The sequence below is a fragment of the Cavia porcellus genome, unplaced genomic scaffold, assembly GCF_034190915.1.
Source record: "Cavia porcellus strain 051 isolate PalLab524CR breed Dunkin Hartley unplaced genomic scaffold, mCavPor4.1 scaffold_2, whole genome shotgun sequence".
NCBI lineage: Eukaryota > Metazoa > Chordata > Mammalia > Rodentia > Caviidae > Cavia > Cavia porcellus.
Genome location: NW_026947485.1, coordinates 109,688,557 through 109,703,323, shown reverse-complemented (window position 1 = coordinate 109,703,323; position 14,767 = coordinate 109,688,557). Strand labels below are relative to the sequence as shown.

The 14,767-nt window shown below is 43.2% G+C and overlaps 1 protein-coding gene across 4 annotated transcripts; it reads right to left on the bottom strand.

Annotated features, from left to right (window-relative positions):
• Positions 1-1,110: 1,110 nt before the first annotated feature.
• Positions 1,111-13,547, bottom strand: Morn4 (MORN repeat containing 4). Of its 4 annotated transcripts, none has more exons than XM_005008052.4 (6): positions 13,386-13,547; positions 11,667-11,829; positions 5,241-5,338; positions 3,297-3,411; positions 2,648-2,757; positions 1,111-2,413 (listed from the first exon to the last, which is right to left on the bottom strand). In XM_005008052.4, the coding sequence occupies exons 3-6, from the start codon at positions 5,305-5,307 to the stop codon at positions 2,265-2,267; spliced, it is 441 nt and encodes a 146-aa protein (XP_005008109.1). In that variant the 5' UTR covers positions 5,308-5,338; positions 11,667-11,829; positions 13,386-13,547; the 3' UTR covers positions 1,111-2,264. The 4 variants fall into 4 exon arrangements, with proteins under 4 accessions (XP_005008109.1, XP_005008108.1, XP_003479823.1 ...); XM_005008051.4 differs by having other exon boundaries at positions 13,336-13,542; XM_003479775.5 differs by lacking the exon at positions 11,667-11,829 and having other exon boundaries at positions 13,386-13,545.
• Between the last annotated feature and the right edge of the window lie 1,220 nt (positions 13,548-14,767).

The window sequence follows — 14,767 nt, the reverse complement described above, 5'->3', positions numbered from 1 at the left end:
AAAGTTTAAAAAATACAAATTTAATAACAGGTAAACTGGACTTGTTGGTAATCCCAGCACTAGGGAGGCTGAAGAGGACAGCTATGAATTTAAGGACAACCTGGCCTACATAGCAAATTTAAGTTCAGCTTGGAATAGTAAAACAAAAAACAATAAAAAAGTACAAATTGGGCATGTGGTGCACACCTGTAATCCCAGCACTCTGGGAGCTGAGGCAAATTCAACCTCAGGGTAGACAGTTCAGCAAGGCCTTATTTTAAAAAAAAAAAAGGCCCGGGGTATAGCTCACCACAAAGCCTCTGGTTAAATCCCCATTACTTGGGGTGGGTGGGGGTGGGGGTGTAAAAAGGGGTGAAAAAAATCCTTGTTTAGGATAGAGGAGACTATAAAAGGTAATCTGCAACTGAAACTGGGAATCTGATGGCACGAAAGGCTGGGACCTGGCCACTGGCCTCTCACAAGCACCTTCCAGAGAAGTTGGGCTCTGTGGAGAACCAAAGCTAAGTCCGAGGGAAAGTTAAGGCCAGGGAGCCTGGTCAGTGTACTGGTTAGTGCACTGGTTAAGAGCTTGACCTCTAGGCTTCAAAACCTGGGTTTAAAGTTTAGGATCTGCCCCTTCTTATCTTTGGAACACTGGAGAAGCAATCTAATTTCTCTGAGCATCATCTATAATATAGATATAACACATCTTCCTCCTGAGGCCAGAACGAAGACTGAGTAGTATCACGCTGCAAATGGGCTGCATGGGGGTGATGTTCTACTACTACAGAAAAGAAAAACCCAAGACAGGCGCTGACTTCCTCACGTCATCAGCAGGACTGGCAAAAACAATTTCAGTGACACTCAGGGTGAGAGGGGTCCGGTGGAAAGACTAGGATACAGACCCCACTGGGCTCTGCCATTCACTAGTCTGAGTTTCCTGGGCCTGTGTGATTTAAAAGAGAAATTATGCTTTCTATTCTGCAGTGGTTCTAGGAATCAGAGGACATTATGCAGTAGGAAGGTGTCTGCGTCAGTGTCAGCTCCGAGCCCCACTTTGATGAACACTTGTAACATCAAATGGGCTGACAATCAGGATACTGGGCAAAAAAGTCATGAAAACCATGAAGAGGCAGCTATAGTGACTTGTTTATTCTTATAACTGTTTCTACAGTACACATCAAAGACTAGATAGAGGCACATGGCTATAATTTCCACACGGTCTGCTGCTGAGGGAGATTTGGTGTGAGGATGTGTGCTGAGGGGCGTGTTCGAGTTCCAGACACCTCATGATGAACTGTGCTGGGATTCTGCCTGCCGGGATCTGACCCAGCCCCGAGGGCCGCGACTGTAGTGAAAGAGTCACCGTGCCCAATTGTGAGGAGCCAATACTTTTAGTTCACATAGCTGTAGGATGAGTCCATGTGCACCTACAACCAAGGGGTTGGGTAAGTCTCATCTACGGAGCCTCTGGGAAACGACTATTGGTATAGCCTTCTGTGGGATTCAGGTGTCTACAGGAGGTGAAGTGGTTTGGATATGGGCCCCTTCCCCCTTGACTATCCCATAGAGGGATCCTGTCTGATGTTTAAGAAAGAAGAGAGGCACAAACATGACAGGAAGATTGGATTCTCTGCCATAACTCAGGTTAGGGGCAATGGCTTGTGAAGTCAAGGGGGAAGAAAATAGCACTATTACCCAGTCCTGTACGGGCCCACAGAGGTGAAGAGCAGTCTGAGCACATGAAGTGGGAGCCTGGAGCCAGGATCCACTGGTGAACAAGCGGGTAGTGTAAAGAAAGCCTTGTCTCTCACAGGACTCCTGCACTGTCTAAGCCACCCCATCTTTTTACTTCTCCAGGAGAGCACAGGGCATTAGCTCTAAGTTGCAGTGAGGATCAGCTGCCCCAAATGGAGGCAAAATGAAGAGATTCTGAATTACGTGGCAGCAAACAGAGTGAAGGCTGAAGCAGGTCTATACTGAAGAAGCTGAATTTTTAGGAACAAGGAAAAACAAATCAGAAAAGGTGGCTCCTCCGTCCTCCACATGTTGGGGTCTAGGAACGACAGAGCTGTTACCAACTGCTGCATGGTCTTTGGGTCAAACTCCTCAGCACCTTTCTGTGATGGAATTCTTGACTGGCAGGTGAAGGAGCACATCTTAGGCTCTGCTCCAATGTGATTGTCTTCTCATTTCACCTCAGGTCTGGTTCATTTGTTCCCTTCCAGTGAACACTAGGAGTGCTAGATTTACAGGACACTGTTCCCAATGATCCCAGGGCCCTATCAGGCCGTCAGATCTCTGGCTGACTTGGAAGCACTTTGGGCCCGCTGGACCACTGCAGAGCACTTCTCACGCCGCAGTAGCTTGTTGTTCTCAAAGAGGCCTTCGTTACGGGGTATCCCATGAGAACCGTCCGGGAAAGTGAGCAGGCCTTTCAGGAAGACACGTAAAACATGACAAAGGATCAGTGTCTCAGAGATGAACTAAATGTGTAGAGGCTAAAGGGAAAAACACATTGTTTTACTCAGGAGTACTTAGTGAGTTCAGTGGATTCAGGCATGATCACTGTAGACTGGTGGACATCTATTGAAGAATTAAAGCTAAATGACATTTTCCCACCCATATTATGTTCAACTATCACCCATCCTTTTAGGCTGCAACTTACCAAAACCATCTACTCTGCCATTTTTAAATTCACCCTCAAAGGTCATGTTGTCATGTCGAATGAAGACTCCAACGCCATTAAATTTGCCCTGGGCAAACTCCCCTTCATACCTGCAGAAACACCAAAATGTTAGCCTCTTCTGGGCAAGTAAGCTGTCCTAGTCGACTGAGTCGAGCAGCTGACAGCATGTGTTGGTTAATAATGCCATGGAGCAAAGCTGACTCTGCTTAGCTCAGAGCTTCCCAACCTATCCACTTCATTCCCAACCAGCAGAACAAAATCAGAATATGGAGTATTCAAGGCCCTTGTCTCAAGAAAAGAATTTAAGTGAATGGAAGTTGGTGGAAGTTCATTTACTTGCTTACATTTCAAATTTTACATCTGGGGCTGGGGATTTAGCTCAGCGGCATAAGCGCCTGCCTTGCAAGCAGGCAGTCGTGAGTTGGATCCCTGGTGCCGATAAAAAAGAAAAAGACAAAAAAAAAAAATTTACATCTGTTTAAAAGGTAATTAATAAACTTCTTACTCCTTGTCTGCTTTCTGCACGGCCCAGAGAAGCTCAGGGTTGACCAGATATTCACCAATGTCCCATCTTTATATCAAAGCTTCCCTACTTTAAGGATAGAGAAAGGAATAAATTAATACTTACCTTGAGCCATCTGAGAAGGTTAGTACCCCAAAGCCATTAAAAAGTCCATTCTCAAAATGACCCAGGTAGGTGCCACCATCTGCAAACATCAGTTGACCAAAACCGTGTCTGCGGCCTGAGCAAAGAGAAGGACAGTTGCTTCAAGGTCCTTTTACACTTGCCTATCAACCCACATTTTCTATCACTCTGACCAAAAAAGAGAAGCGATGGCATTAGTAGGGCAGCCAGGCACTAATAAAATTTGAATCCTGGCACCTCCCATTGTAAGTCACATTCATCAGATTTGGAACAGGTCTCTCCAAGTATGAATGATAACATAACACGTTAGGGGCTGGAGGTGTAGTGGGCTCCTGGGCTCAATCACCAGTACCACACAATCAATCAGTCAATCAATAAAATTTAAAAATAAAGTAAGGCCAGGGATACAGCTCAGTGGCACACTGCCTACCTGGCAAGCACTGGGTCCTTAGTTTGATTTCTGGTTCACCAGATAAATAAATAAAGTAAAATGACACTAGCTAGTTTATAGTGCCCTTTCAGCCACTCTTTTGAGTACTTTTTGTCATTTTATTTAATCTTTATGACAACCATATGAGGTTAGAACAGCACTATTATCATTTCCATTAAACAAAAGGGGAAGTGGGCACTTGGGAGGCTGAGGCAGGAAGATCGCTGCAAGTTCAATGTCAGCCTGAGATGCACAGTAAGTTCAAGGCCAATCTGAACTACAAAACAAGACCATGTCTCAAAAAAAAAAAAAAAAAAAAGATTTGGGAAATTGATGAAAGGTAAAACTAACTAACTTTCTTAAGATCCCAGGGCTCTGAGAAAAAAATAACAGTACCCCTAAGCATCATGAGGCTATGTGGCAAACCAAACAGCCCGAGTGGCAACACTGCCTTGAGCTCTGTTCCATCAGCACGGCTGTGTTTACTCACTAAGCTGACCAGAAACATGAGCAATAAGCTCGGGGAGCAATCATGTCCTTTCCACAGAGTGAGAAAGTTCCTTGGTGGACAGAGACTGGCTGGCAGGACAACAGGATGTCTTTCTTCTAGAAAACCATATTGAGGGGATGGTAGGTGTTTGTAGGTAGGAGAAAAAGCTTAGGACGAAAGGAAGAAAAGTCACAAATGTACAACTTGTCACAGCTCAAGAGTTTACCAGCTGCAGGGACCTAATATGAAGGGGGCACCTGTGCCAGTGCAGAGAAGTCCAGTGTCCTTGGGGCAGCTCCTGGATTAATACCACTGGCCCCAGGTCACTTTAAAGTGGTCAGACTATTTTTCTAAAGTGAGTACCATTAAATTTCTTCTTGCACAGTTTCAGGAAAAATTTTATTATTCCTCTGAATACTTCCAAATAGAATGAGCTGTCACAGGAAACCAAATGTCATGAATGTCATTTGCTCTTGAGGGTTTGCCTTTACTTCCCAGTCATTCTTAACTTCTTAAGATTCACTGTGACCAAGGTATTACAAGGAATTCTGCACTCTAATAAAAGAATTCATTTTGCTCTACTGGGTACCTTAGCATTTATTTAAGAAATTCTCAGGGGCTGGGAATTTAGCTCAGTGGCATAAGCACCTGCCTTGCAAGCAGGCAGTCGTGAGTTCGATCCCTGGTACCGATAAAAACGAAAAAGACAAAAAAAAAAAAAAAAGCAAAAAACAAAACAAAAAAAGAAATTCTCAAACATTACTAAAGGATGAAATAATGTTAAAAGAGTACAAGTCTAGAGCTGGAAAGATTTAGCTCATTTTTGGAGGCTGGATTAACAACAGCATTTTCCCGTTACTTTATTTAATAACAGAATAAGAGGAAAGGCACTATGTAGAGTCCTGGAGTGGGAAATGAAGCTTCACAAAGCTGGCTACCTCTCCTAACATATTTCCTTTAGTAAAATGAGGCGTTCATTGCTGGGTACCCCAAAGAGCCTTCTCACCCTCCTTCCACTCGCCACGATATTCCTCCCCACTGGAGTAGGTGAAGGACCCTTTTGTTAAGGTCATGGTGACAGCTTACAGAAGAAAAGGATGAAAACTGTAAGAAATAAACAGAAGAGAACCAGGGTCACAGGATGGTTGGAGGAATGGACTGCAAAAAACACAAACGATTGTAGATAACTGCAAAACGATTTGTAGATTCACCCAAAAGGCCACCAGCCTGCTTTGAGTACGTGTGATAAAACACCTTCCTTTCCAACAACCACCACCACCTCTGCCCACGCACTCTTATCCTTCTATTCATCTTAAAAGTTTTCAGTGTGATGCTATTTTCTATAACCCGGGATGGAAATGAAGGCTTAACCAACTATGAGTTTAGCTGATATATAAAATACAATCTCTTTCCCCAAAGAGGTTAAATCTGATAAAATCAGCAATTGAAACACTGATTTATACCACAGATAAAGTGAGTATAAATCACTGGGATGGCAGAAATGAACAAGGATAAAGGATGGGCAGTATTTAAAACAAGGAGTGAAAAAAAGCAAAAAGTAATGCTAGATTGAAAACACACGGGAGTGAAAGCACAAAGAGCATTGTAAACAAGGGATGTCCAGTGGCAAAACCAGAAGTCTGGTATGACCACAGTGAGAGCTTATCTACGGAGTAATAGGTATACTCAGGCAACACCATAAATCTGAAAACAACCCCACATATTTGTGCAGATGAATAAACAGAAATGCACAATGGTTAAATGTATGACGGTGGTGGGCATGGCAGTGCATGTCTATATTCCCAGCCCTCTGGGAGGCTGAAGCAAGAGGATCACAAGTTTAAGCCCAGCATGAGCAATTTAGCAAACCCTTGTTTCATAAAAAAAGAGGTGTGTGTGTGTCGGGGGCAGGGGACAGAGCTGGGGATATATAAGGCTCAGTGTGAAGGCTGTGGGTTCAATCCCTAGTACTACAACCCCCCCCCATTCTGTTGGTGACCAAGCTGGGGTTAGCAAACAAGCCTCCTCATCTATGGCTACTTCTGTTCTCCTGTACTATAGCCTCTACTGTTAGGTCCAGCCAGCCACAGAAGTCTCTGACACCTAGGAGTTTCTTTTGGCTAAGGGATGGGCTAGGGGAAGGAAGCCTTTGGGTGTTGTGAAAAGGGAACAACATGATGTTTAGGGAATATTGTTTAAGGAAAATAAAGGGGGCAACAGGAAGCAGAAGTGGCTGGAGCAGTAGGAACCTGGTCAGCGAAGCTCACAGGAGGAGATGTGATAATTCTGTAATAGAGGTAGTTATTCTCCCTCTGGTCACACCCTTGCAATGTGACATGGTAGATCCTCTCCCTGAAAGGCAGTTTATTCCTTTACCCACTGGATCAGGGCTGGCCATGGAAGTCACTGTTAGCAAAGGTGATAAGAAGAGAGGTTTGCTACACTTGGGCTTCCTGTGCCCCACGTGAATGAGCCCAGCCTCGCTTGCGGGATGATGAGAGGCCAGATGGAGCAGCTACCCAGCTGGCTGCAGATGAAATGAACTCAGGCAGGAGAACTGTCCTTCCGTGCCCAGTGCCAAACCAATACCTCACAAGAGCTGGGGATTCAGCTCAACAGTCCAAGCGCATGCCTGACAAGTGCGAAGTCATGAGTTTTGATCCCTGGTACCAAACTAACACCTCACAGCCTTGCAGGATAAATAAATGGTGTTTGTTTAAAGCCACTATGTGTTAAAGTGGTGTGTCACTACCTAACAAAAGCTAACTGAGATATGCGCATATGAGGAGGCAATCTCGGGACTGTGCAATAGGAGCAGAAGGAATGCTTATGACAAATGTATCATAGGAAAAACATAGCAATAACATTTGGGAACTGGCTAGATGGTAAAAGAATATATTTGAGAATATCCTATAGGAAGGGAGGGCATGGTGGTGCACTCCTGTAATCCTAGCACTTGGGGAGGCTGAGGCAGGAGGATTGCTCTGTGAGTTCGAGGGCAACCTGGTCTACATAGTTGCTTGAAGGCCAGTCCGAATTACATAGTGAGACCTGATCGCAATCAAACCAAACCAAACCAATAAAACAAAACCGTATAAGAAAGGAGCAAAGATAATTAAAATGTAATCAAATATTAACAGAGATAATCACTTGACAGGCTAAAAAATATAATCCCATTTAAAAACAAATCTACAAATATCTTTTCATTCACCCCTTCATCTTTTTCCAGATCTAAGTAATACACCATTTTCTTGAAAGATGATTATGCAGATTCCTGGGGCTGAATTCACAGTTACTCCATCGGCTCTTGTACAGTTGGAGCCAGGGAATCTGCAGTTTATATGACACTATTAGATTCCCATCTGAATGTCTATGAACTACAGTTTTGCTAAATAGAAATACTGTGTGAAAACTCTGTGTGACAAATCACCATTGAAAGTTTCCTCATGATTAATAATTACCCTAGAGCTGCAGGCCCCTGACCAAGTCCAATGTAACAAATGCACCTTTTCTTCAGGGCCCAGGGGCCAGAGCTGGTGCACGAGACAAAGACCTAAATACCAAGCTTCCTGGCCTCATAGGACAAGGAGGATCTGGCATATCTCATACAAACATGATGCTCTAAAACAAGTGTTCAGCTAAAACAACACATGCATTATATTTGTTTTCTCTAAACTGTGGTGCTGGGCCGGACATGGTGGCACACACCTGTAATCTCAGCACCTGGGAGGTTGAGGCAGGACTGCCATGAATGAGTTCGAGGTCAGCCTGAGCTACACAGTGAGTTCAAGGCCAGCCTGAACTGCATAGTGAGACCCTGTCTCAAACCAAACCAAACCAAACCAAACCAAACCAAACCAAACCAAACCAAACCAAACCAAACACCTGTGGTTGCAGACAGCGCCGAGTGTTTATACCCCAATTCAGATGACACAATCCTCTACAATCAACTGAGCCTACTCAGAGAAGTGATCCCAAATACCACTATTAACAGGTACAGGCTCTGATTGTGTACATCTATCTAATTTCATCTCGTGATGAAGTGGGCACTGTCATTTCTTTATAGGTGAGGACACTGAAGTACAAAGAGGATAAACAAACTTGCTAACTCTGCTCTTATCAGAAGGCCGGCAGCCAGCCTCCATAGCCCAAGCTCTTTAAACTCTAGCTTATCTTATCCTCTGCTGACTCCTCATACAACAGAGTGGAGTTGTGGAGCCTGACAGCTGAAAAACTCCAGTTCAAATCCTGGTTCATGGTGTAACCATGGGCAAGTCACCTAATGTCCCTAAAGCCATTTCTTCATCTATAGCATATGTGCTGCTGAAGTGAGCACTGTCTCCACGTCTGTAAAGCAGAAGTAATAACCTATTTCAGAGACAGCAGGTGGGCTAAATAACATACAGGAATGTATCAAGAATGTCACCACGCTCTGTCCACTAAATGTGGGTTTCTTGCCGAGATTGGTGGCACATGGCTATAATCCTAGCACTTGATAGGCTGAGGCAAGAGGATTGCTGCAAGTTTGAAGATGCCCTGGGCTACAAAGTGAGTTCAAGGCCAGTCTGAACTGCATAATGAACCCTGTCTCAAAAAGACAGAAGAAAAATGTTTCCTTTTTTCAAAAAGAGACACCTAAACTCATATATTACTTACTTCACTGGAAACTTCTCAAGTCTTTGCTCAGTGTAAAAATGATATCACCACAATTCCAATAACATTTTGAAACAACTATTCAGCAATTTTGACTAATGAGGTACATACTAAGTAGTAGAGGAAAAACAAAGTTTAGTCACCACATTTCTGTTGTTTACCAATACCCTACAGAAAGTTCTAACATTGGCCATTTTTGACATGATGCCTGCAAATGACCTGATGTGAAACAGCCTGACCTGAAGCAGGGTCAGTCACGTCCCCTCAGCCCTGGTCCTGACTCTAAAAGCTCTCATTTCAGACGTGAGGACAGCTGAATCTGGAGAATTCTTGCATTCTCATTCCAACATAGATAAACATTAACTTCTAGTCTTATAATAAAGGTCAACTGTAGGGAGGCTCTTTGAGACACCTTTAGGGGTCATTCCTATGGGACTTTTTCGTTTTTCTAATTATTAGTCAGCAGCTCCATGTCTAGGACCCTTCATATCATATACGATATTCCTAGATAGAAACCATATGCTTGTTGTACGATAAGCCCCTCTAACTTCTGGGGAATATTTTCTCAGAGAGATGATGTAGGTACCTGCTACACCCTCTATGTTCCATCAGTGTCCCAGAAAGTCAGCTTTCAGTTTCAGGTTTACAACCCTCTTATCATAGGCTCAGCAGTAGAATGTGCTGGGGTAGAGGTCAACACGACTCCAGTGCCAATACAACATTAATGAGAGGAGAGAAAGTTTTCCATCAGAGCTGCAGAAGAAAACTCTTTCCAGTCCAGCTAAGCATTTTGATACCTATAGATCATCTTTAGCTCTTAGAAACCAGTGACAGCACAAAGAGGTAAAAATCGAAAATATTTCATCCCTTTGACATATGTCTGTTGGAACTGAAAAGCCTGTATCTTCTACCAATCTTAGATTGACAATCATTCCAAAACACAAAGTTATTCTTTACACAGGAAGATTACAAATTTTTCTGAAGACTACATAAAACTTTGAGAGTGGCATCTCATCTCACGCTGGAAACATCAGTAGGAGGTACATAAAAGACAATGTTTCTACCATCCAAGTACTAACCATGACCAACCCTGCTTAGCTTCCAAGATCAGACGAGATCAGGCACATTCAGGGTGGCATCACCATAGATAAGACAGTGTTTTTCTAATTTGAGGATTATCTATGGGCAAAGTGCTAACCAGGCCGTCAAGCTGTGGACTTAGTCATCTTTTTGGTATATCATCAGCTTATGGGGTCTGTACTCTAAAAGTTTTAAAGAAGCTAATGAAACTTGAAGAGTTATCCTCCTATGATCAAATGTAGAGTATTATATTTCCAAAAATGTTTGCAACAGTATCTCTGGCTATACATGTCCTACTATCTGACCATGCCACTGCCTAATTCCTGTCCCTTGAATGTGAGCAGGCTTGTGGTTGCTTCCACCACAGAACATGATAGAAATGGTGTGTGTTCTGAGGTCAGATGATAAAAGGTGATAAAAGCTTGGCCTGGTGGTGTATGCCTGTAACTGCAATGCTTTGTGAAGCTGAGACAGCAGGGTCATAAATTGAAGTCCAGCCTGGACAATTATGCAGTATTCTCTCTCTCAAAAAAATAAACAAAAGGAGCAGATGATATAACTCAGCTGAAGGCCCTGGGTTCAATTCCCAATACTGAGAAAAAACCAACAACAAACAAAACAGAACAACGAATGAACAAATGTAAAGTTTGGGATAACTTGTTATACAGCAACAGTTAATTGGAACACCATTTCTCAATCTAACGCTGCCACCACTCTTTCCTATTTGTTTTCAAAGGTCATAATACAAATTTCCATTCCTTTTTATCTTTCTTTCTTTCTTTCTTTTTTAGTGGTGCTGGAGATTGAACTGGGGATTGAAGTCCTCATTCATGACAGGCAAGTGTTCTACTACTGAGCTGCATAATCAGCCCTCTTCTAAAATTTACTTTGGGACAGGGTCTTACTAAGTAGCTGGGGCTGGACTCTTTAATTTTCCATTCTCCTGCCTCAGCTTCCCAGAGTGCTGGGATTACAGGAATGTGTAGTTAATTGCTACACATCCACTGTGCAAAATAGAATTCCATCTGTAACCATGGTCACTGAGACAAACCCACTTTAATAAAGAATAGCCAGTGCTGAGGAACACTGACAATCTCAACAGTTTAACAGGGGGATGCAGACAGGTGTGTGTGCTAGGTATTTAAATAATCTTAAAGAGAATAGATGGCCTACAGGTTAGGCTCCAGACCCAAGGGTTAAAGTTAAGTATAAAAGATCTGCCTTGTTCACAGCAGTGCCACGATTTTGTTCTAAAGATTAACTGTCAGGATATCTGGCAGCACATATTGAGATGAGCAGAACCCCTTCACAGTCTGGCCCTCTCTCAAGGACATTCTCTCTCTACTTACCTAATTGGTAAAATGTCTGCAGCCTTTACGTACTTGGCCAGCTAGAGGCTGCAGATTCTGCCCCTGGTCACACACAGTTGGGACCCTGTCACTTTTGTTTCTGCTGCTATTTAGGAGTCTCACTAGCAGGGGGATTTTGGAGTTTCATCTGTGGAGTGGACACTCCGCCTAGAATCACTGGGACCCCGAAACGTATGCCCAGGACTCCGCAGCACTGGATTTCAGGAGTTTGTGCTTCTTCCAATTTGGTGATGTAACATTTTTTTCGTACTTCTGCTTTTTTCTGTGTAATCATGTGTGTATATGTATGTGTGCAAATCAACAGTTTATTAAACTTTGATTATTTTTACCTTGGTGTTAGATGCTTTTATTGCAAACCCAGACTTCTCAATTAAGCAGCTGCAACTGTAGCCTTGTTAAGGTTACACAGATACATAAGGATTCTAGTCACAAGCCAGGATGATTCATTCTTCTCAATAAACATTCACCCTTGCAGCACTTTTGATAGATAAGCTGCAAAAGGAAAACTAATATTTAGTCTATATATAAGCCAATGTACTATTTCACAGCACACCAGACCCTTTCCCTGCCTCAGACTGTTCCAGATAGAACTCCAGGAAAGTAATGAGAATTTTTTTTCTTTTTCTTTTTTGACATTGTGAATTGAACTCAGACCTTGCACTTGCCAGGCAGGTGCTTGTGCCACTGAGCTACATCTCTGGCCTAGTAATGAGAATTTTTTTCACTCCATTTCTCTTTTTAAAATTTTGACAAATCAAAATTATTATTATAATTATTATTTATTCACAGTAACATGTCCAAATTAGGGGGATTAAAAAAAAACATAAAGGGTAACAGATTTTCAGTTAGAGACTATTGTTTAGAAGTAGCCACCTAAATCCTCACATATGCCTTCAAACTGTTACCTAAAGTACCCTTCCCAGGGTATGACTCTCTTGCTAAAGTTCTTTCAATTAGAAAGAAAGCAGTTTTGCAGGGCGTGGTAGCACGTGCCTGTAGTCCCAACACCTGGAGGCTGTGGCAGGAGAATTGCTGCGAGTTCAAGGCCAGTCTGAGCTAAACAGAGGGACCCTATCTCAAAAACAAAACAAAACAAAAATAAAAGTGAGTTCAAACAAACTGGATATAACTGGCTTTAAAATTATAAATGTAGGGGCTGAGGATTTAGCTCAGCGGTGCAAGTGCTTGCCTGGCAAGTGTGAAGTTGCGAGTTTGATCTCTGGTCCAAAAAAAAAAAAAAAGTAAACATTATAAATGTATACAGTAAGTTCAAGTCCAGTCTGAGCTACATTGCAATACTCTAATCTCAAAAAACCAAAATAAATAAACAAAATTATAAATCTAACCCTCACCCTTTCTCTCATGTGAAAAATAAAGAAATGTATAGTTAATACATAAAGGTCATGTTTCATAAGAGTGAAAAGGTCAAATTGAAGAAAATGGGAAGAAAACACTGGTACCAGAAACTCGGGTTAAAAAAAAAACAAACAAACAATGACTTGGGAGGGATGGGAAGTAGGGCGTAACAGTGTCCAAATACAATTCTAGTTCAAGAAAAGCAGTATGCTTGAGCTGGCTTCTAAGACAGTGAGTTATTCTTATTGGTACCTAAGCAGCTCAGAGATGCTAAACTGCTGGTCTGCCACCCATCAAATAATTGAAGCATCCCAGTCCCAAGTCTCGGTACATGGCTCATCTCTCCACCACGAGTGTGGTACAGACGGGCCTTAGAGCAGACAAAGCCCTAGACCTCTGCTAAACAACACGATCTCACGGGATTCTTGCATTCCAGCTCTATTTCCTTCTCTTTGCTGTGTCTGCTCTTCAGCCCCCAAAGACTCTGGGCTCATATACGACTGCCATTCCCAGGTGCCTTGGGCTCTCCTGGGTCTTGACCCCGCAGGTGGGAGCTCAAGGCCAGGATTTAGGACTCCACGGCCGGCCGCCCCAGGGTCGGCGCAATCTCCCAAGTAATCTGCTCCGCTCCTCGGTTCCTACCTGGCTGACCAAACTCTCGCGGCCCCCTCCCATCCGCGCCGCTAGCCAACCTGGGCTCCGCCTTTTGGGACGGTCGTCACGCCCAGACTCGCAGCTCCAGTGGCTGAGACCTTTATTCCGCCCGGCTCTCCCTGCCACCTTCCTTCGGCTACCTCCAGTAGTACTTGCCCCACTGGAAGCAGCCATCTCGGACGGCCTCACAGGGCACAGTTCTCGCTTCTCATTGGCTGTTACCTAGGCAACCGGGAGCAACGCCATTCCCCATTGGGTCAGTCCGCCTATGCGCCATCTTTGCGCGGGGCTAAGTGTTTCCAGAGCCCTGGCTGAATAGCTGAGCGCCGGGTGGGTCTGAGTCTGAGGCCCCACCTGTGCAAACCCCAAAGAGGGGGCCACGCAGGTCTTACCTACCTAGAGGCTGCGTAGCAGCAAAGTTAACCCCAAACGAAACCAAACTTGCTTCTTAAGCCTCCGTGCCTATTTGCTCAAGAGGCTTACCGTTGTTAGTTGGCCCCGCCGCTGAGTTTTACGACAGAATTTAAATCCTGCTTTAAATGTGCAGTTTTGTTATATATAATGGGCAACATAAAGGGCAGTTGCTCTTTCATAATCTTGGGCCAAGCACTGTGGTGATAGACACTTTTGTATTCATTATAGGGATTTGTGTTGTCACCAGCCAGATAATCTGTGTTTAAAATACAGTCCCAAAATTAAAACAAATCTTTCCAGATGCTGTGTTTTCCGGTCCATGTATCCGTGCTTGTTTACTGAACTATATAGGTGCAGCATGATGCTAGTTCTGTCAGGTTTGACAACCCATGCTCGCTGATTTTCTGCGATTTACTGTCTTACTCCATATACGTGGAATAATCTAAGGCTCTATTATTAAGATAAGTGTGTCGAGCAAAGCAAATTGCTTTTCTGAATTTAGATTTCTTCATCTGAAAAGTAGAAGTGATGATGATGATGAGATTAAGGCTCTCTTGTCTAAGAATTCAGTGTAAAATAAATGATAGTTTAAAGGGTTTTGTTTGTTTGTTTGTTTGTTTGTCTTTTTTTGAGTTAGGATTTCTCCACATCGGCCTTGAATTCAGTACAGTCCTCTTACCTCAGCCTCCCAAGTGCTGAGATTACAAGCATGTGCCATCACATCTGGCTCAAATTATTTAATTTAATTTTACTTTATCTTATTTATTTTTGGGTACCAGGAATCAAACTCAAGACCTCACACTTGCCAGGCAGGCACTATACCACTGAGCTAAATTTCCATCCCTCAAATTATTTTAAAACACAGGAATTCTGTTCTCAAATCCCATCTTTGCCACTAGTTGTGTGTGATTTAAAGCAAGTTATTGAGTTTTCTAGCCTGTGAAATAAGATTGGACCAGAAGACCTGTAAGATTAAATCTGGTGCTCAGTGGGGATGATATGTTAA